Raw genomic sequence first — 23,891 nt, 5'->3', positions numbered from 1 at the left:
TGGAGCATACAGTCTATTTATATTACAGAGGAGAGAGGACAGAAAAGATAAAATGTGCATAAAATGACAGATTAATATTGTTTAAAGTTTGTAGTGATAGGTTGCAAGAAATTTTACTTATTCTGTGGGTTGGTAAGGGGGCAGGCGCAGGGTTTGCAGTCATCAGGAGAACCTCGGACCACGCCGTAGAATCCCGGTGCACAGCGTTCGCACCGATCACCCTCTGTGTTGTCTTGACAGTTCTACCAACACAAATGTGCACACATAAAAATAATGCTATGCATGTATGCGAAGGCACTCTATTTACCTTTAGTCATTCTCCAACTCCCCCATGACTCTAACCTACTCCAATATGTAGGTGCAAAAATATCCATCACCCACCACCCAGAAATTCCTGGTGTGTGCTGGGATGGGAAATAAATACAGAATGTCATACTGAGCATAATGAAGGCAACTTTAAGATGGTGACACACACTCTCACACACACACACACACACACACACACACACACACACACACACACACACACACACACACACACACACACACACACACACACAAAGAAGAAAACTCATGTCGCCTCTCCAGAAAGCTTTTCATCTCTAAAATCAACAGATTTTCTAATTAAATTAACAAAAATTAACCTACACTCCCATTTGGACATTATTTTTGGAAATCACCCCTGGCACGATAAAAAGCAAGACACCAAATTTGCTTGAGCAAGATGATAAAACATTTTTTGGAATCACTTACAGGCATTTGTGGGCTAATGGGAATCTATTCAAGGGCATGTAGACTAAAAAAAATCTACTGTGTTTCAGATGCTTTAATAAAGAAGAAATCTGTATATCTCTTAAGCTGTGTCTCCCATGTTTTTCAAGTTGATAATGAATAATTGAAAAGATGACAGACCGGGTCACCTGTCATTACCTCCTTCATTACTGACAAAACAACACTGAAGAGGCTTGTTTTTTGGTGAGTGAGATAATTATCCTGGCACCGCTGTTCGAGTTTCATCAATACCAGAGAAGTAGAAATAATAGTAGCATACCTCCCTGCTGTCACTTCAGTTTTTGGTGCTAACAACAGCCTTTTCGAACACTTTTGTGCTTAGCTTTGATGTGGACACTTTAGAGACTCTCAGTGAAATGTTTGACAACATGTTGACAGATGGGTCATTTCACTTTAAATCTCTTCAATGTCAAGAACCGGCCGTCTCTTTGATTTGCTTTTTTCTAGAGGGAAAGATGAACACAGTCCCTTTTATTTATCAGTAAATTATCCTAGCCTAAGGATAATTATCCTGGAGCTGGCTGGAGCCTATTCCAGCTATCTTAGGGCCCTAAAACAGCTGGGACATGCCCACCCCCCACCCGCAACCCTGAAAAGGGTAATCGGAAGAGAATGGATGGATGAATTAATTATTAATTGAGAAACTTACTATCTTAACATACGTATACACTCACCAGCCATTTTGTCAGGTACGCCTGTTCAACTGGGCATAAATGCTAAGATTTAATCACCCAATTACATAGCATCAACTCAATGCAACTAGGTATGTAGACATGGTCAAAATGACCTGGTAAGTCTAAACTGAGCTTTAGAATGGGGAAGAAAGACAAATTAAGTAACTTTGAAATTACGATGGTTGCTGGTTTTGATGCGCTTTGATAGTCCGAGTATTTTAGAAACTGCTGGGGCTTACACCTGTCTGAAAACAGAAAATATCCAGTGATCAGCAGTTCTCTGGGTGAAAATGCCTTGTTGCTGTCAGAGGACAGTGGCCAGGCTGCTTCAAGGTGATAGGAAGCAACAAGAAGTCAAATCACCACTCATTCAATCAAAGGTTTGCAGAAGAGCATCTCTGAAGGCACAACACATTGAGACTTAAAGTAAAAGGGTTAAGGAAATACAGAAACACATTGGGTGCCACACTAATCACCTAAGAACAGAAGACTGAAACTACAAGGATTGAAACATGTTGTCAGGTCTGATGAGTCTCAATTACTGATGTGACATTTAGACGTTAGGGTCAGAATTTGGCATAAACAACACGAAAGCATGGATCCCCCCTTCTTCATGTCAGCAGTTCTGACTGATGGATTTGGTCTGTTGGTCTGATATGTTCTGATAACATGTCATGTCATAAATGAGGTCACTGTACTCACAAGACCTCCACAGTCACCATATCTCAGTCCAGTAGATTAAGATCTGGGATGGGGTGGAATGGGAGATTTGTATCATGGATGTGTAGCTGACAAATCTGCAGCAACTGCAAGGTGATGTTGCAGTAAGGATTAAAATCTCAGAAAAATACTGAATGTCTGAGTCAAAGAATTAAGAGCGTTCTGAAGGGAAAAGAGGTCTCGCCCGGTACTAGCAAGTTGTAACTAATAGAAGTATACAGTGAGTGTTGATTGCTCTGAATCTCTGTGGGAAATCATTACTCGCTTCTTTTCACCACCTACAGTTGCTGAGCCAGTACAAGCTTTTGCACTGGTGAACTTTTATCTAAGACAGACCATTTCTGAAAAGAAATATAGTTGGTCACACATAATAATGTGTGACCAACTATACTATGGTCTCAGTCCCATTCCTGCATGATGAGGTGCTGTGAGACCAAGAGCGACCAGCTACAGTAGCTGTTAGCCGACAGGTGCGATCTCACACGTCAAAGACTTTAATAAGCTTCCTTCTTCAAGAGCATCTGAAATACTAATTTTCCTCGCAGGATTTCACTCTTGCTGTTGTTCAGATAGCCTCATGGGTACAACAACACACAGAGATCTAAATATATCTAAAATATTTTCATATCCACAGATGTTTCTGTTTATTTTGTAATTTATTTTTAGCTATGCTTGTTATAAAAGTCTCATACACCCACACATGCACACACACGGACACAGTGTCTATTCCTTTGTGCATTCTGGTACATCTCATGGCAAAAATATGGCATGTTTTTTATATAGAGTAATTCTGTACAATATGTGCAGACTGTAGGCACTTAGGACACACAACAAAATACCCCCTATTCCACCTCCACCCTCAAACACTCACTGTGAGCTCAATCATTTTAACGCACACAATTTAAACGGCAATACATATTGTACACAAACACGCACCTCTCTCTTTCATATCCCCAGGGTCCTGTCCTATGTGTTCGGATTGTTTGTTATAAATAGGAACTTCAATCAGTACAACAGGAAGTCGCCTCTTAACGAGGCAAGTCATTTCCATTAACTTCCTGTGTTCCTCGTTACCTCTAATTACCACAGAAACAAACTCGTTTAGCATTTTCAATTTAGCCCGCTCGGTTAGAAAATGCTAATGATGCTGCTGTTATGGAGAGCAAGATAGAAATGGGCAAGGAAAAAACGTCTGGAAGGCAGAGAGGAAGAGGGTGTGAAGTAGTAAAAAAAAGAAAGAGAGAGAAAAACAAATTGGTAAAACCAAGGAGGTGTTAAGGAGGATTGGGGAAAATGAAAAATGAGAAAACTAGAAACAAAAGACGGGCAAGAAGATGAAAGAAGACAACAGAGGAATAAATATATAACTAGGGAAAGGAGAACAGGAATTTAGGGGATGTGAATGAGGTGAAAAAAGATAAATTGGAGGAGTGGCAGAAGGAGGAACAACACAAGGAATGCAGAAGAAAGGCAGAGATGAAAGTCATGGAAATAATGGAGAAACTGACAAAAATTAGACAGTAAAAGAAACTGAAAGTGGCAAAAAAGTCAGTACATAACCACACACTTAGGGTTTAAAGTTGGAATATTAAGCTGAGCAAGGACAGAATTTGTATAATTACCATTATTATCCATGAATTTATGGTGAATGTTTAGGACTTGTGGTTTAAATCCATATTTGGAAGGGAATTATTGTTCCTTTAAGAATGAAAGCAGTTCAATTTTCCTTTAAAATGACAGTGGGCAACAAATACATTGATGCATTACAACCTAAACAAATTGGAATGAAAACACTGTTTAGCTGACTCTTTCAGTTGTCCTGTTTGTATGTCCTTAAGCATGTCAAGCAAACTTTTCGGAACAAAAATGAGCTGCACTGGACACAAACCTGAGGCATAAACATGCTCTGGGATGACAGCCAGCTGCCACGAACAGCTGCAAGTAAGATGCAAAAGGGTATACAAGGCTCCATGAGAATTCAACCACCCCCATTTGTTTGGAAAGCTGTTGATATTACATTTAGCATTCTACCATTCAAGTACGATTCATTTTTACATTAACTTCATCGCTTTACTCAAACATACTTTTAGTAGTGATAAACGGAGAGTCAAGGTACTCGGTGTAGTGCACAATATTTACAGTGTCACCCAGATTGCACTGAAATGTTTTAACTTAATGAGACTAATAGTTAGTAATAGTACATAAATCACTTTCACAGAAAAGTGGCCAAGGTGCTAATTCTGACATGATGCCAACACGTTAAGGTGCCATTAGATTAACAGAAATTGAGAACATGTAAGAAATTAAGTAAGAAGTTGTAACTTCAACAAACAAACAATTCTCTGAGTATAACCTGTCAAAGCAGGCGATTGGGAGAAGAGTATCAAAACACTAGCTGTTTAAGTCAAATGGTTTGTCTGTGTGCACACGTTTCTTGTCACCTCAGTGTGGTAGATAACTTACATTAAAATCTGAAAGTGAAAGAAAAGGTTTTGGATTTTTATGAGCAAACTTCCAGAAATTCTGGGAATTTCTGACTACATGATGAACAAAAATGTGTACTGTTATGTATCCGAGTAAAATAATACTGAAATTAACTAAACAAGGTTTAAAAAACTATTTGGTTTCACACTGAGGGCATGCATATGAGCGTGTGTATTTTCGCAGAATATGAGGACTCATCGGTCCAGCAACACACTATGCAGTTCCCTAATCTAACATAGGTAAATACAACACAGTTTGAGGAACTAAACCCATTTCAATAAATATTGAACATCTATTTACAGCAAGCCATTGATAATGTGTTAACTAACATAAACCTATAATTTTATCAATACTGCCCAAGATGATGTTATAAATCTCCTTTGATGACTCACGCTAGATTAAAAATACAACAGCGACTTCCTTACGACTCACAAAAATCAGTGTCTGGTGATGGTACTGAATTTTTTCCCCACTGGAAACTGATTGCAAGTAGCTGTGGAGACCACTTTTGACGGCAAGGATTGCACAGGTCACTCGATGGTACCCAACCTGTCTCCAAATGATCACGGTCTTACTCAGACTGCAACTTGAGAAAGTGTTTTTTAATGTAGACAGACTGCCAACAGGTTACAGTTGAAGCCAGTATGCACCGATGCGTTTAACTCGTCTGCAACACATCTCTTTGTAATAGGATTCATTTGGTCATTTTGCAGCTAAATCGCAGTCCTGCACCAACTATGTCACTTTATGTGGAGGAATTTTTGAAAATTTAGCACAGTTAATCAGAAACACATGCAATGCAATTCTTATATTCAATCACAAAGAGACAGGAGTCTGACTCTGTCTTATGCCCTTAGATTGCTAAAGTCAGTCTGATGGCAACTGACCATTTGTAGACCTGGTTTCTATCATTGAAGCAACCATTTCAAAGGCAACAAGATTGTATGTTTATTACACAAAGTTGCAATAACTTTGTCTCCAACCACTGTTTTCTGTCATACAGCCATAGCATTATATACAGTAACTACTTGTAACTAATAGCCCTTGCTTGAAAAAAATATTCAGACATAACTTTGGGTGAGATCCACAGAAGAGGAAATTACATAAAATATGAGAAAGCTGGAGGTCGTTAATTATTGGAGGGCTAATTACAGTACCAGACATCCTTTCCAACACACACCTACACACCTATACGGCACCCTCATCCACCTCTTTCCTCCAGAAACTGCTCAGCATATGGCTCTAGGATGGTCTCCAGCGGTAGAATGCCCACACACACACACACACACACACACACACACACACACACACACACAGTTACCTGGCATATGGATGTCTCAGGGTCACAAGAGGAGGAGTGCCCACTGCACTGACACTGAACACAGCTGCCCATGCCTGTAGCCGTGGGCACGCTGGACGCTGGAGCAGATGCCAGGAAACCACTGCGAAGACGGTAGAATCCTGCAGCACACTCCTGCACGGAGAGATAATGGGAGCAAAGATTTAGATCAGAGACAAAGATTAAAAATAGAAGTAGACTTTTACAGGTTTGATGAAGTGTGCGTTCCCACGGTAACATCAAACTGTGCCTGGCACTGGAACACACTCACATAATAATCCCCAATCATTACTTCTCTGGGCAGTTGTTGACCGCTCTCTTTTTTTTCCACACACACAAAGGTGTCTCCCTTCAGTAACTTTTGAACACAGGCACACACCCTCATGTACCTGCCAAATGCACACACACACACAAAACTGCATCCATTCATACACACACATACAGACACACACATGCAAGGTAACTCTCTATTCCTCTCTCTCCTGCTCAGTAATAATTAATGGAGTCCATTTAAAGAGCCATCTGTTCCCTGTGCTAGCACTAAACGCCTGTTTAAAAATACTTTATTAACAACGTCGGCAGCTACAAATAGAAATGGCCATCTGTCAGCTAAGCCCTCAACAACCTGAACATTTTAAGTTTAGATGCCATTTTTAATAGTATCTGTAGCTTTTAAGTTATTTTTTTTCCAGAAAATATGTGCTCTGAACAACTAATAAAATCCAACAAAGTGAAACAGAAGTTGAAGAACACAGTTAAAAGTTTGCCAGAAGACCTTGTATACCTTTAAGATTAACACAATAATGCCTAAACGACTTTCGGGCACTGCTGCCTAGCAGAATTAGCCAGAACTGTTGTGTCAGTGTATCATAAGCTGTGTCTTCAAAATCCTCATTAGACTAAAGATTGAGTCACAGCTATAAGATTTCTGCGGCTTAAGCAAAGGAGCTGGATGCAGCTGAAAGTCATTTGGTTGGACAAAATCGCAACTGAGTGGAGGAGATGCTCAGTGAGGCTTAATCCTGACTAACCAAAGTAAAAGAATAAAAAACAGAATAGAAAAACAGGAGGGTCTGAAAGGCACCGACAGGCTTAAAATGCTGAGCTAAATGTAAATTAGAAACTTTTGAGATAGTACTGAAAGCCATGTCTGTGCGCCCATTTTCCCCTCATTCTTTCTCATTGTGAGAGAAGCAGGAAAAAAAAATTCTTCCGAGCTCTGAAGGAAGCAGCCAGTTCAGCTCACTCTGTGATTAATGTTGAACTTTTATTAATTTAAATAGTTTTTCTTGTGATTTTTTTTGTAAGAATCTCACACTATCGTACTTTTTTTTTTTGTCTTTTTTCATTCGTTTTAATGTTGCATCCTTTTTCTCAGCTGCACTCAATTAATTTCAACACACAACTCATATTGGGTTACAGGACCCAGCTAAAAAATGTGGCATCCCCAGGCAGAAGCAAAAAAAACAAAACAACAATCTAATATCTCCGCTCATCTGTCCAAAGGACATTGCTCAATAAGTCTTTTGGTTTGTTCAGATACTTTGCAAACCATGCTGCCTCATTTTAGAGAGATGTCCTCAAATCTTTTCTATATGAGATAGTCTCCAAGTTTCACCTGTTTTTAAATTTTAAATGATTAATTAAAAAAAAAAAACAGTTACTTGCAAATACTATGGAGCACTATACCCACCATCTGTAAGCTGTATATATTTACTGAGCTTCTTTTACAAGACCTTTGCAGATATTTGGTCTTCAGATGTGTGGTGTCATGTGTGAATGCATGCAGGTATTTAATTGTGTCCCCACCTCACAGGAAAGTCCAGAGTATCCAATTGGACAATCGCACTTCTCTATCTGGTGGGCTTTCTCGCTTTCTTTGGTTGGTATGCCCTCCTCGGCCACTGTCAGACTGACCTCTGAAATACTGGGAGAAAAAAAAAATCAAGAATCTTTGAATTTATTAGTTTAATGAACAAAACTCTAAAAAAGTAAAGTAAAAAAATAGATTTTAAAAAATTGCATTATTGCACCTGAAAACTTTTACAAAAGTAATGTTTATTTAGCCATTGTCCCAATGTGTGGAGATGGAGGATTAAGTTGTTCTGTGTGTGTGTGTGTGTGTGTGTGTTACCGGCTTTGTCTCATCAAGTTGCCGTGTGATGCCTTAATTAGGATGTAGTCCACGTAGAACAAAATGTCCATAAAGTCCTCTCGAGTCATAGTCCGTCCATCTGCAAATTTCCAATCATGCTGCACACACACACACACACACACACACACAATCAACATCATCACTGCACTCAGTTTAAGAAACCCTGTTTGCATGGAGTAAAATAAACAATTAATTTTAAATTACTCCTACAGTATTTACTTCTACTGCTGCTACTACTACTATGAATTTCCTTATCACCTCTAAACCATTACTGTACCTCTGTCATGTCAATCTCATGGCGGGTGAGCTGACCAATCTGGAGTCCTGTTATGCGGCGTGTCATCACCATGTTGTGGTTAGGACCACCTTTAATAATGACCTGAGGCTCATAGGAGGAAGGACCGGTTTCTTCTCTGGCCTCATAGTACACAGCATATTTCAGCTGCCCCCCATATGCTGTGATCTTAAGAGAAACAATGACACAAAACAATCACCAACATTGTACTTATTGGATTTTTGAGCATTATTTTTGAGATTCTCTATGAATACCTTGCCGTTTTGTCTTACATGCATGCAAAACAACGGATCTGTACGCAATATATGAATGTATAATGAACGGCAGGTGTGACATGAGTTTTGCAATTATATTTGGAAAGACATGATGTTTGTTAGCGTCTATCACTATACACACACTATCTTGTAAATACCAAAGTAAAATCCAAGATGATACAAACAATAAAAAAAAACCCCATTGTGATATTTCCTACCATAGAGCCTTTGAACTGCTCAGGCAGTTTCCAGTAGTATGGTTCAGACAGAGTTGAGGTGATAAGTTCTGCATGAACGATGATCTCAGGATGTTGGAAGCTAACTCCTGTTCTCGTCTCCACGGCGTTGGATTTATCCACCAAGGGGAGCACCGTCTGCTCCGGCTTCAGTGTTAACTGGGATACATAACCATGACAATATTAATGCAGTGGCCTGTGGAACCCAGCAGAATGACGCCAAAAGATATCGTTTAAGAGAATAATCCTGTTTTCTGTTCATACTGTTAGGGTACCTGATTGTACTGTTTATTAGAAAATTAAATAGCATAATACAAATACTTAGAATATGTACAACAGTTACTTTCAATGGCATAAGCCTAAAGAATGTGAACATGCTAAAAACTTTCTAACGAGCAGTGAAGGAGTCTGTGTTCATTGCGTAGCCTCTAGTATACGAGTGAACAGAATGTGTAACAATAACTGGACAGAGTGGTGTTTCTTGTCCTGTTTATCCACATACTTTCTTCACCTCCTGACGATGCTGACTCAAGCAAAGCTCTTTCATCACCATCTTTTGATCTTTTTGCCATTTCAAATGGCTTTTGTCTGAGATGCCCAGACAAAATTTCAGCTTCTCTTATTTTTTTTTCTGTTTGCCGTCTTGTAATTGGGCCTCCAAAACGGTCCGAATGGAAGCACTTCCTGCACACACACTTGATTGAAACATGATGGGAGTTTTTTAGAGAATCCTTCAAATGAGATTGAATAGATCTTGGCGTACTTCTCATCCTTTGAGGTAGGTGAAGACTTATCTGTGATATAACAATAACCTTTACTCCCGCTCTGAACCTAAATGCATTAAGAAGAATTTCTTTACCGTGTTCACACTCTGTCTTGTACAAGGGAACACCTTCACTCTCAAAAATGTGTTTAAGCGACACATTAACAGATTATTCATTAAAAAAAAAACCCCACTAACAATACAGAAGAAATCTCCTTTTTTCCTGTGGGTTATTAATGAGTGAAGGAAGTGTTTGTTTCTTTCTTCAGTAAATTGATAAAATTTCTTCTCTTAGTGATCAAACTTTGTTCCTTTACATTCTAGATATAATTTAAATCTGATGTGCCAAGCTTTCTCTTTGATATAATATTTCAGTTATTACAAGCAGTCTGGAGAAAAACTACCCCTTTCATTTCCATTCTCTCCAGCTCTCATTTTATGTGTATATATTTCAATACTACTCGAATAATATCACAGTTTATTATTGACTGTGGATTGTGGTTCAGTGAAACACTTTAAAAAAAGATCCATCTGTCCAGAAGTGTTGATATGTGGATATTGCGTGAATAATATTGAGGCATTATGGAAGGGTTTTTTTTGGTGTGGTGCACAGATTTTCTGGAATCTATTAAGTTACTAAAGCATGGATATACTAGGAATATTGCCTGTATAAGTGAGGTAGTCACACATGAAATGGGAAACTGCTCGCTTCTTACTTAACTGTTACTCATAAGTTATTATTACATATTACTATGGCATACATTAATATAGAGTAATGGATTTCTAACAAAAATCTAAATAGAAATCAAATTAATGGTAAAAAATACCATTAACTTCACACCCGATCAGATCTGCACACTGTTAGACCTCTGCCTCACCACTACATATTTCAAGTACAACGAAGGCTTTTACAGACAAAAACATGGCTGTGCCATGGGCTCCCCCGTGTCACCTATTGTAGCCAACCTTTACATGGAGGAAGTGGAAAGGAAGGCTCTTGGCTCTTTCAAAGGAAGAGTACCCAGCCACTGGTACAGATATGTGGACGACACCTGGGTCAAAATCAAGACACAAGAAGTGGAATCCTTCACTGCGCACATCAACGCTGTGGATAAAAACATCAAGTTCACCAGGGAAGACACAAAGGACAACTGTCTGCCTTTCCTGGACTGTGCTGTGCACATTGAAGAGAACGGCAAACTCAACATCGAAGTTTACCGGAAGCCCACACACACGGACCAGTACCTCCTCTTTGACTCCCATCACCCTTTGGAACACAAACTTGGAGTAATCAGGACCCTACACCACCGGGCAGAACATGTTCCCTCTAAGCCTGAAGGGAAAAAGAAGGAACACACACATTTAAAGGAAGCACTCAAAACGTGCGGCTATCCTAAATGGGCGTTCTTAAAGTCAGCAAAGAGGCACAGAAAAGAAGACCAGACACCAGCGAGGGAGGATAAGAAGGACAGACGCAACAACATTGTCATCCCCTATGTAGCCGGTGTATCAGAGAAACTCAGGAGAGTTTTCTCCAAGCATGACATCCCAGTGTATTTCAGACCCAGCAACACGCTCAGACAGAAACTGGTTCACCCGAAAGACAAAACGCCAAAACACAAACTTCACAATGTGGTGTATGCTGTACAGTGCAGCGAGGAATGCTCAGACCTCTACATTGGAGAGACCAAACAGCCACTTCACAAGCGCATGGCACAACACAGAAGAGCCACCTCCACAGGACAAGACTCAGCAGTCCATCTGCATCTTAAGGATAAAGGACACTCTTTCGAGGATGCCAATGTTCACATTTTGGACAGAGAGGACAGATGGTTTGAAAGAGGAGTGAAAGAAGCCATCTATGTCCACTGTGAGCGACCATCTTTGAACAGAGGCGGGGGTTTACGACACCAACTCTCTGCCATCTATAATCCAGTTTTGAGATCCCTTCCCAGACGCCTTAACGCCCACTCACATCCTGGGCCATCTGACCTCAGGAATTCGCATGATAAGGTGGGGCCAGGTTTCACAATGAACACACCCGAAACTCTGGCTGATTGGGACCCACACCCAGTTTCACACCTTGGCTCAGGCGATTAGAGGATCATCAGGGGGTCCTTTTGTCCCTCTGTGGGGGGATACTCCCACTAGGTTTATATCTGGGACTCTCCACCATTTGACCTTAGAACTGAAGAAGCTTCTCGGATGAGAGGTGAAACGTCTTCAAGCAACTTAAAGAAGTCCAGACGCTTTTCTTTGCAAGCTCCTTTGACTACGATGACCTGGATGACTGAGAACCTTCACAGACATGAAGGACCAGATGTATATCTCAGGTCCTGTGTCTCTGCTAAATTTCTTTCTATTTCCCAAGTTCATGACTTTAAGATGCTCTGCCTTTGTTTGCATTTCGTTCCCCCGCTGTAAATAAAACTCACTCACAGCTACTCAGTCATCAGTGCCTGCACTTGGGTCCACACTCCTCACCACTTCACACGTCTGCGTCAGCACCCGTGGCAGTTTTTTAGGATGCTTCTTCTTTTGTCCTCTTTTTTTGTCCAGTTTTGTCACATTTTTAAGGAGACTGCATACCGTGTGGCAATATGCCAAGTTTTCATCTAACAGCTCTTTCGGAATCACCTTTGTTGGTGCAGAAATGTGTTTTTATGCCTGCCAAACTGTGCTATCTTAGGCATGTTTTAGCAAAAGGCTGCTAGTAAAAGTTTTTTAAGATGCCTGTTACAGCTAGCCACAACAGTTGTTGATCCCTTGAGCATCAAGTGGCTTTACAGTCAAACAACGTTCCAAGGACTGGACTGAAAATGAGTGAAAAGGCATCTCATGTCTAAAGGAAAACTTTTGTAAAAAAGACCTGTGTTCAAGACCTCTTTAAAAATCACAAAGTTTGTATATAATATATATAATCAATGCATTATCTTTACAGTTTACCTACAGACTTAAAGCAAGCATGCATGCTTTTGTTTTTTCAGATATTTACAATGTTTTCTTTCTTCTATCTGGTGCTTTAATATTCCTAGTTTTCCCACAGATAAGGGAAATTCCACATAAAGGTAAAAGCTTTTACAGTTTTATGCTGGTGCAAATCTTCATTAAATATTCACCCATCTAACACTTCGTTTTCTCAAAAAAAGTTGTGTGCAGCAAGTTGTATGTGCGTAAAACCTCTATGTAATCCGATGTAGTGTGAGTTTTCAAGAGTGTGAATTAATGCATGTGTACTGTGTTTGCATAGTGTGTGTGTGCATAGTGTCCACTCATAGTGTGTGTGTATATATCCCACTTCACTCAGTGTAATCTCACGATTCAGTGGTTCAGAAAAAAATCTCCCTCTTTCCAATAAACTCTCCATTTTTTTTCTCTCTTTCTGTCTGTCCACCCAGTCAACAATAAATGAAGTGAATGGTTGTTGTTCAAATGAGGCCTCTCGCCACCCTCCTAAAACTCTACGGGTTACCACGGAAACGGCAGTTTATTGCTGATTGCAACCATTTCTACAATAAAGGGGCCTTATTCAAAACACTCTTTCCTCAACAACTGATTGTAAACTTCCTGAGTGTCTTTCTAAATCTATCAGACCTCTCTTTTTGACTTCAAGTTGCTACATGTCATTTTCACGCCTATGTTTATGTTCTCTAAAACATGTACAATGGATGACTGAACAGCAGGAAAAGTTCCTTGATTATGTTGACAGTGTAGGAAATCTCATCTTTTCATTGTTAAAACAACTTCATACATTTTAGACACATTAACAGCTATGAATCCCAATGTTAGTCTTTAGGTAGCTTGCTAATTTAATAACTCAATACTTGCTACACAGGTTGCAATAACAACACAAAGTCTACCCAGAGAGGCAAATCTGTGAATACTAAGTGAATATCTGCTCTCAAAAGAGAAGGGACATTCCTTTGAGGATACAGGTGTTGACATTTTGGTCAAAGAAGACAGACGGTTAAGAGAGGAGTACAACAAGACATCTATGCTCACCTGGAACAACCATCATTGAACGCACACTCAAATCTTGACCCATGTGATCCTAACTGCTCACATATCTCCGTATCAGCTGCCAGAACTGAAGAAGTTTCAGGTGTGATGTGAAACATCTTCGAGAACCTCAAGAAGTCCAGATGGCTTCAACTCAAACATTTAAGTCTCCTGTGACTGAGAACCTACAGACACCTATTAACTCATTTAATAGCCTGTGAACAGCCCTGTTTGTGGGCAGCAGAGGGATTTGCAACTGCAGGACTTCTTGTTTCTGCAAACCAATGTGAGGTGAAACTTTTGTAGTGAACACCACACGGCTTTTGTTGGTCCATGGCTTTTCTGTTTTGCCCTCATCAGCTTGTAATTGTTATCTCTTGTATTGATACCCACTTTTCGTAAATGCATCAAACAATGCAGCATCCACAGTCTTCAAAAAGACACAGCTATCAGAGCTACTATAAAAGCCCTTAACCTTGTTTAATAACTGGAGGTGTCTGTCTTTTTATAACATTGTTAATTCCATCTGCAGTACAGGAGAAAATCATTAAACAATGCTTATGATTACTGGCAAAAAAAACTATGTTTGGTTTTTCACTGAGCAAAATTAGGTGCAATCAAATCTGCTAAGATTAAATGTTCATAAAAGCTGCAGATCATCTGTACATAATGAGCAGAGGACATGGAGTCTACTTGGCAACGCTCGTATAATGCAGAGTCAGTTGCAGGCAGCCGGCTGCCAAATGAGTTATCTCAGCAAGTAAGCTAGTGTAGACAGCGTGTAAATCAAATAGGCAGCTTAGAAAACGACTGTCTACGTCCTCTTTTCTGACACACTACAGGCAAAACAACTCATAAGTGAACAAGGATACAGACCATAATATTAGCTTTAAAGTCACTAGAGACATCACCAGCATTTTGAGCAATATACAGCAATATTTTGCTTTTGTTGGTTACTTTATTTTTTAGAAAGTTTTTGGGAACAAAATAAAACACTGCTATCAAAATCCTCCAAATGTTTCAGAATTGACTTGAAATTAAACTTTCTTTGTCTTTTCATCCGTTAAACATTTCAAAAAACATACATTTACTTACCCACATCCTGATAAGTCCTTGCGCCTCTGTGCAGAAGTGGGTCAATCCGTAACAGTAACACCTGCTGCAGCCCAGCGGGTTTCGTAGGGATAACCCAAACGTGTCGGGCTTACAGTGATCGCAGTAGTCTCCCTCCACATTTTCCTAAAATGTGACACAGCAAATTAAAGCAACCTTTGAGCCAGTCTTTCTATGCATACTTTAAATGAAAACATTTCTTTAGGAAATACTTTAAATGACTCTTTTCTGCTTGAGGCTATAAAGCACATTTAGCTTAATAGTACTCTTGGGATCTAGTGTCTCACTCAAGAACATGTCAGCACGGCTGAAAGTCTAAACCCTTCAGATAAAAGTAGCAGTCCAGAAGTAGCCCTAGTTATGTGTTTACAGCAATTTAATGATTAATATCTTCTTAGATGTCATAAAAAGTTTAACTGATTAGTTTATATGCTTGCCAGGAAATGCATTTGGTGTCTTGGCTTCACTGGGGTGGCAATAAGAATCTGGACCAGCTGTTTACATTGTGAGTTAATAAGCTGAGACTCGACTGGTCTAAAATGGAATTGTGGACAGGGCTGTGCATTAAGCCTTCTCTCTGCAAAGGAAAGTTACAGTGCTGTCAACACAACATCATCCAATTAATGTTGAGTTCTGTCAAAAAGTCCTGCAGGTTAGTGAGAAAGGACAGAGGAGGGAAGAGTGGGAAGGTATAGTCAGGAAGAGAGGACCACGTTAGGATTTCTTCATTAAAAGTAAATCATTATGTCACTATGGGGGCTGTTTATCATAATCAACAACAGTTCTTTTTTGGGAGCGGGGGGGGGGGGGGGGGGGGGGGGGGGGGGGGGGTTGTATCACAAAAGAAAGAAAATCCCACTGCATGCTCACATACAGCAATACCAAAAAATCCACACATACCCACATTTGAATTACTGTAACTAATGCTCATAACTGTATTATACTTTATTCAGTCCCTGTACAGCCCCAAAGGTAGGTGCACAGTGACAGTTTTATTTCCTTTAATTGTTCTTCAGATTCCCTACAATTGTTAACCTAAATGCACTATATACTGTACTTCCTTACTTTAAAAAAAAAGATGTACCCAAAGTCGTTAGTGTTGTTTTCCTTCACTGCTGACACACTGATCTCTTGTATGTCTTTAGTCTTCAGAAAGTGGAATGCAGCTCAGGTATGATATTCCACGTTGGTGTTGGAGATATTTTATTAGTAGTTAGTGGTAGCAGTTATTAGTAAGTTGTGGATAGCGCAGTGTACTTAGCTGTGGTCTGCTGGTGGAGCAACATCAAAGCTTGTGTGACCAACGGACCAAATAAACTGATCAGGGGAGCTCTGTGATTGGCTGCAAATTGGACACTTTTTAAGCTGTGGTTGAGAGGAGATCATGGAACAAACTGTTATCCATCATTGATAATCCTGCACTGCACCTTTTGCACTGCTTACCAGACAGGCAGCAGAGCAGCTTCTATAACAAGGACACGTATCGGAAATATTTCAGAGCAATAATTCTTTACAACGCTATTTTATTACTTTAAATGCTGTAACAAAAGAATGTAACAAATATGTGGTAAGTATTTCCCATTCTTATCCCTCTGAAAAGCTCCCTGGCTACTTAGCTGTATATTTATGATCACTGTTCTGTGGAATGATGTAATCTCATCCAATACATTTGGCTGAATCCGAGCGCACAGAATGTGCCTGTTTCTCATTCTGTATTCTATTGCTTCTGTCAAAAGTGAAGGCATCGATAACATTTTGATAGGCTGATGGTTTTCTTTCTTTCAGAACTCTACTGTTTCCCTTTTGTAAGTTTTGTGAACAACAGCCAACATGCATGCATGTTCCCCTTCATGCAGGGGAACATTCTTGACTTGATGTGCAACATTCATCATGTGTCATTCATGTGTGAATGTGTGTGTGAATGGGTGAATGACTGGATATGTAAAGCGCTTTGGGGTCCTTAGGGACTAGTAAAGCACTATATAAATACAGGCCATTTACCATTTACCATCATGCATATGCTGAAGACTTTCCTACCAGATTGTTCATTAATGTTTATCTCTGCCTGCTTGCTTTATTAAAAAAATATATTTAGATTGCAGCAGCTTTTAATTTAGGGGTTAGTAAGTTATGACATGATTTCGTTTAAGTTTTAATGTTAAAGCACAAAATTGAAGAGCAGTGATGTGCCTGATGATATAACGCAATGTAGGTAGATCACATGCTAGGCAGAGAGGTACACATTAACATACAGGATGTCTACATACAGGAGACAGGTTACTAATGACCGAGTGATTGCAAGTCAACCTCCTACCTTTTCAGAGAGAAGATGACACTCAGTAATGTAAAGCCTCATTACATGCCATGAATCAGGTGGTATATGTGTGTGTATGCGCAAAAGGTTTGCATTTTTGCGTGTGTCATAATGTGATCAGTAAGTGACAGCAGAGATGAAAAGTGATGCCAGGTGGACCAGTCTCTATCAAATATGTGAAAGTGTGTATCTTCAGCAAGGTAATGATGAAAAGAGTGCATATGCAGTAATGCGATCACCTTGTCAACGTGACGATAAGAGGTGTAAAATTTAAGCTTTATATGTGTGTAACTCCTGTAAAAATGTGCCTGTCAGGGTTTTTCCAAGGACAGAGAGAGATGATGGTGATGGATGAATCAAATTTCAGTTTTCTCAGGTAGAACATTTAACTACTCTGACTGTAACTCAATTTCTGTCTCTCTGACACACAGACAGGACAAATCTAGGAAACATCAGATGTGTATAGTTCACACATACAGATGCTAAATCAGAAGCAGTGCAGGGATAATGCAAGCATAACTATTCATCAAGTAAAGTTACTACTGCACTGAGACAATTTGACCATGATCAAAAAGACCCCTCTACCGGGATGAAGAAAATGTTTCGAATTAAGAAAATTGAGCTAAAGCTTAGTAATTTTGCCACATTGTGTCTTGTGGAAAAAATATGATTTCAAAGATAGTCAGAAAAACAACATTGGATATTTTTCAGGTAAATATGAAATCGCTATTTCCAACAAGGGAAATAAGGGTTGGTGCTGGAAAGTGGTAGAATCTCACCTTCTGTGACAACACTATTTCAGTGAGTATCAGTCAAAGTGAAGAGTACTGCTGACGGACACATGACAAAATGGGAAATATAAAGGAGGGTGTGGTGGGGCGTGATCTGAGTTATTCTTTGTGTTTCCTGGTTTTCCCCTGGCTCCCAGCAGTTTAGATTTATGCTTTACCTTTTGACCTTTCTTTGTTTGGGACTTATATAAGCAATAAAAATTAACTTCCCATTTATTCATTCTGCCTCTGATGTCCTGCATTTGAGTTCTGGTCTGCAAACCATGACAGCATCTTTATATCTGTTAGTGTACAAGGTGTGATGACAACGTTTTGGGACCCAGGCCATAAAATTTATCTGATCTCTCCTCCAAGATTATCTTCACACACACACCACAACTATTTTTAGATCACTTCCTGGAAGTTCTGCTCTGTCCTTTCGCACTTTTGCAAGTTTTCTGGCTCGTTTCACTGAACTTTTTGATCACACCTCATACGTTTGCATGTATGTCTCTTCCAGTATATGGAGGTCATCGTGCGCAGATGTCAGTCATACTCGGCACGGTGACATTTGCTGGAATAATTACATACAAACACACGCGCACACATATACTTTAAAACACAAACATGGGCAGGCTCCCCACAAAGACAGAAAGGACAGTGAAAGCATGCAAATTAGGTTTTAAATCTGCACTGACATTTAAAATCTAACCTATCATCTCTGCGAGGAGTCAAAATAATAAACAGCACATGCTTTTTCTCGCTTTCCCATAAAAACATTCACTGGACACTGCCAGTATCTTGCCAGAAAAATAAATAAATAAATAAATGAATAAAATAAGTCTTTAACATAATGTGAAAAGGTGGCTGTTACCTTGCAGCTACATTTTCCTGTTCGATCTGCACAGCCACAGGCTCCTCTCTCCTGGTCGCAAGTCTGGCTGTCCGATCCTGCGATGTTGCACTTGCACTGGACGCACTGTGGGGGAAAAAAAACAGCAAGTTTTTGCTATCAACAACATGACAGGCCTTAGAGGAGGGAGCAGAGTGTGTCCTAGCTTTATGCTTCACTAAACAACTTACTCCAAAATGAAAATGTTGCCATTATCTTCTCACTCCAATGTCAACTGAGAATTTCAGACAAACACCAGAACCAGAATTTTTCTGGTTTGAAAAGTGTAAAAAAACAACTTTTTTCTGAACTTTTTAAAGAGTGTCTTCCTTGATTGATTCAGTAACCGTGCTAAAAACAAAACAACTCCTCTATCATAAGCTACACAACAAAGCCAAATGACAAATATAAGATCATGTATAAACTTTCAAAGTCTTATCAAAGAAAGACTGAAACAAAACAAAAAAATGGCAATAATGTCCATTTAAGCTTTGATTAAAATGTCACTCTATATTTAAGCTATAGGATGTTTTTTTTAATAATTCATTTTCATAAAAGGCACCTGTGATACAGAAATATCAGCACGTCTTGAAAAGTTTGGCTCTGCCATAAAAATGATCTAATACTGGCTTCGATGAAACTGTTGGACTTTTATAAATAGGAAAGGAAACAAATGCTTTTATTCAGGTTTTCAGTGCTCATAAAATTAATGACAACAGCATCGTCATGTCTATGAAAATCTATTTTGCTTGTCCAACTATAGCTACAAACATTATCAAGTCCTAATGACTGAATCCCCATAGGGATTCTCTCCAGCGTCTCGTCTTTCATGTCAGCAGAGATAAAAGTGACATTTATGACAATATGAGAAATATTAGCAGCTTTAATCTGGACCATTTACCTGAGGAAAGTCTCTGTATCCAATCTGGCATTCATTGCATTTATCTCCTCTGAAGGAGTCGTGACAGATGCAGCAGCCTGTGTTTACGTTGCACTGCTGGGTCACTGAACCGATCACATTGCAGCCACACTCCTACATATAAACACACAAAAAACCCAAATTCTATTCAGACATGAAAACATCAAAGAAAAACTTTGTATGTGTATAACACAAACTTGTATCTTAGTGCAACGATTCAGTCACGGTTTTGTGTCCACAAAGTGAGCATGACAACTCCACTCATGTATGCATGAGTGGAGAGAAGAACCTCCACTTGTTACAGTGGACATCATTGTATAATGCCATGTTCCCCTAATAGATGTTGCAATTAAAGATGAAAACACCACAAAAAGTAGATATTTGTTTTGCATGCTCAGAAGCAAAGACTGCAGATGGACAAATATCATCAAGTAAACTATGTCTCTGCTGAAATGAGAGGAACTACGACAGAATCACAGCAAGACTTTCAACTCCGAATCGAAATTTTTTAAATAGGAAATCTTGATCTACTGACCCAAAGTAACACTGTTAGAGTTAATAACCCAATATTCAGCAATATTTTATGAGCTGATGACATTTTTTTGTTTTGAGCATCTCCACATGACCTTGAAATTAACTTTTTTTTTGCTCGCTCTGTGTTTTTCTTCCTGTTGTGCTTTTACTGAGACCTCATTGACATCTAGGTTGTAGCTTTGTGATTTTCTTTGTTTTTTTTATCATGTAGATTTGTCTGATTCCTCTTCTCTTAGTTGTCCCGGTGTACTCCTGTGGATTAGGTTGAAGCGTCTAATTACTAGTAGCCTGTTCCTGTTTCTAATAGGTTACTGTTATCGCTGCCTCACGGCTCATTGGTCAAATAGTTTCAGAGCAAAACAACACCTTCTAAAGCACAAAAACAAGATAAAGAAAAAAGCTGAGTAAACCAACACAGTAATAGAAAACAAAATGCCAAAGAAAGGGAGCATGTAGAGATCAGTTGAGTGAGGTATAAAGAACTGAAAGCAGGTTATAAGAGTGTGGAAACAAGGCAAGGGTAGTCCAAAAATTACCTACATACACTATACATAACATAATAACATCATATACACAAACAATCACTTAACTTACATCTATTGTAAAATATTAATTAAACACCTGGATCAGTGAGTACAGTGAATTTCTAATTTTATCAGAAAGACATTAAATACATTTGAAAATATGTTATAATTTCACAAATAATGATTACTTTTTATTAAATGCACAGACATACCTGTTAGTTTCAGGTTTAGAAGTGAAAGTTAAAAAAATAAAAATAAGTAAATAAATAAATTAACAAAAATGTGTTGTCTGAAAAATATTTTCTATAATTACAGAAGGCCCCAAGGTTGTGTGGTGATAAAGCATTCTTCAGTATCCTTCATATTTCTGTTTCATGTTCAATAACCCATTCATTATGGCATGTGGTGTCCGTATGTACACTCATAAGTGAGTGTCCTTTGATGTGGACGCTCACTGTTCAGCCTACCTTGCATCCAGTTACGATGTCATGCCCCCAGTGGTTGGGAGCACAGCGATCGCACCTCTCACCGATTGTGTTCGGAGGACAGATGCACTGCCCAGTGTTAGCATCACAGTTGTTCCCCACATGACTGCACTGACATGCTGTAAAAGAGGCAGAAAGGTAGTTAAAGAGAATTTAAAGCAAAGAGAGGTGAGCGAGCATAGCAGCTGGAAAGAAATCAGCTGTTATCAACAAAAATTGAATTTTAAAGGCCAGTTTAATAATGGCTGGTATGAAAAAAAGAGCTTTGGGGTTGTTTTTAGAGGGAAGAATTTGTCTTTTGTGGTAGTAACTGCTGCAGAGGGCACACACAGAGACTCATAAGAGACACTTACTGTTGTGGTAGGTAAACATAGCTCTCTAATGTTAACTCACCTGGCTATTTGGGCAACTGACATGAGTGTAACTGTGTCATTTATGCAAATTCAAGAGAAATACAACATTAAATGCACATAAGGAAAACATTTTCCTAAATAAATAAAACATACTGAAATTTTACAGCACATACCTTCACTTTCTATTCTTTTTAGGGGTTACACTCTGACTTAATTGGCACAGAATAATTCTGTCTCCACTTCCATCTCAAATCACTGATGTACAAACCTTGACCTTTAATTTGAGGTGCGAATAGAAACGCGTGCTTGTTCTTACATCCCAATGGGTTCGGACCTTGAATCACCGCTACAGGATGAAGACTGGCATTCGGTGTGGAAAATTAATTACCTGGAACCCTCACAATTTTACACGGCACCAGTCACAGAGTGCAATAAGGGAAACAGAAGTTAACATAATAAATATAAATATATATTAGACAAATTGATAAACTAATTGAAGAATGCCTCATTGAACATTCATATAGAGTTATGCAATTTGCATAAATACACACACACATACAGCTACAGTTTGGTATGTCGTGTCCTTTTGTTGTTGTTTTTTAAATCAAGCATTAAAATAGATATTCCAGTAAATTTGACTAATATTTGATTGGATAAACCAATGTAAGCTGGGAGAGGCTTCGGCTACCAGTTAAGCAGAGTGGATGGATGGATCTATTAAACATTGTCTCCTATAAATATCCTAGACACATAATTTTTATTTGCCGTTTTCCTTATTGACCAAACAGCATGAATAACAACTCTTTTCTTATCGTGTGTGTGTGTGTGTTCACTCTTTAAAGACCTTCAGCAGCTAGTTTCTCCTGGCAATGTTTTACTCATTGCTTTGCGTCTCCCTTTCCTTCTTCTGGCTTTCATTTGTTCCTTTCATTGTGTATTTACAGGTATAGATTTTTTTTGGTTCCATCTCAGGCCTTTTGCCTGAGGGAACTGCTTAGCTGTATATAATACATGTCACGACATAAAAAAGTACATGAGAACAATTGCAGCATATTACAAAATGCTGTCTGGCTTTGAAAGTTCAGGTGTGGCTGAACACTATAATCACATTCATCTGAACCCGGAATAAAAATGTCCATAGTGACAGTATATTGCGTTTTAGTAAAGTAAATTGCAGCGTAGCAGAAAGCAGCAGCTCCAATTTATTACTTTTCGTTACGATTTACATATTTTTTCAGGCTGTTTTAACTCTGTCTCTTCTTGAGCACAACAGAAACAATACTTGAGGGCAGAGAAGGGATAGAAATATGATTTCTTTATCTTAGTTTGTTCAAAATTCTAATTAAAAAGAAAAGAAGAACAGAACGGTAATTTAAAGAGGATTTTTTTGAGGGGGAGGATTGCTGACATTACTTTTGCTACAAATTCCGGACTTGCATTTGTTGACTGAAATGAGGAAAAGCCCTCTGTGAAAAGTAGACTAAAAATTCTGTGCTTACGTGTGCACCCTCCCTCCTGAAAGTTGAAATATCCTCGTGAGCACCGGTCACATTTGGGTCCGGTGACGCCAGGCTGACACCGACACTGACCGTTTTCATCACAGTCGAATGACTTGGAACCATATGAATTGCAGTGACATGGGATGCAGGTTCCACCTGTGGTAAGGCCATGAGTCCCAGCCTGGAGAAACACACAGACCATTGGCATTGAGTTAGTGAGCTGAAATGACAAAGTATAAACTGATCCGGGATAAACAAATGTCAGACACGCTCAAATTCGGATAAAGCGGTTAGAAAAACAGACAAGACTTTTTAGAAGACTGGAAAAATATAAAGACGGGAAAAACTGAGGAAATAATTGTAGAGGCAATATTACTTTTCCTTTTTGTGGGTCATCTTTATAAATATATAACGTTGGATATAAGTATTAAAGACCATATAATAGATCTCTCTTTGGCAGATGGTCACCCCTCCCTGGTTCTGCCGGAGGTTTCTTCCTGTTAAAAGGGAGTTTTTCCTTCCCACTGTCACCAAAGTGCTTGCTCATAGGGGGTTTGTTGGGTTTTTCTCTGTATGTATTATTGTAGGATCCAGCTTACAATATAAAACACCTTGAGGCGACTGTTGTTTTGATTTAGTGCTGTATAAATAAAATAAAATTGAATTGAATCTCTTTAGAAAAACGTTCTGTTTGCTCAAGCCAGGTGAGGGGCAACCAATAAGAAGAAAGCAAACATTTATGAACGGATCATTAAAATATTTTTTGACATATGATAC

General features: G+C 39.0%; 1 protein-coding gene across 9 annotated transcripts in view; it reads right to left on the bottom strand.

Annotated features, from left to right (window-relative positions):
- lama2 (laminin, alpha 2) overlaps positions 1 to 23,891 on the bottom strand; it is a 251,165-nt gene that overhangs the window by 64,788 nt on the left and 162,486 nt on the right. For all 9 annotated transcript variants that reach the window (XM_076874014.1, XM_076874016.1, XM_004550514.4 and 6 more), the window contains 11 exons: positions 23,115 to 23,295; positions 21,245 to 21,381; positions 19,702 to 19,833; positions 18,783 to 18,887; positions 14,807 to 14,950; positions 8,932 to 9,108; positions 8,442 to 8,627; positions 8,144 to 8,262; positions 7,819 to 7,936; positions 5,992 to 6,144; positions 118 to 242 (listed from right to left, as the gene is read on the bottom strand). In XM_076874014.1, coding sequence (XP_076730129.1) covers positions 118 to 242; positions 5,992 to 6,144; positions 7,819 to 7,936; positions 8,144 to 8,262; positions 8,442 to 8,627; positions 8,932 to 9,108; positions 14,807 to 14,950; positions 18,783 to 18,887; positions 19,702 to 19,833; positions 21,245 to 21,381; positions 23,115 to 23,295 — 1,577 coding nt within the window. The remainder of the gene's footprint in view (positions 1 to 117; positions 243 to 5,991; positions 6,145 to 7,818; positions 7,937 to 8,143; positions 8,263 to 8,441; positions 8,628 to 8,931; positions 9,109 to 14,806; positions 14,951 to 18,782; positions 18,888 to 19,701; positions 19,834 to 21,244; positions 21,382 to 23,114; positions 23,296 to 23,891) is intronic.

The sequence above is a fragment of the Maylandia zebra genome, linkage group LG15 (assembly GCF_041146795.1).
Source record: "Maylandia zebra isolate NMK-2024a linkage group LG15, Mzebra_GT3a, whole genome shotgun sequence".
Classification (NCBI taxonomy): Eukaryota; Metazoa; Chordata; class Actinopteri; order Cichliformes; family Cichlidae; genus Maylandia; species Maylandia zebra.
This window is presented reverse-complemented; position numbering and strand designations above follow the sequence as displayed.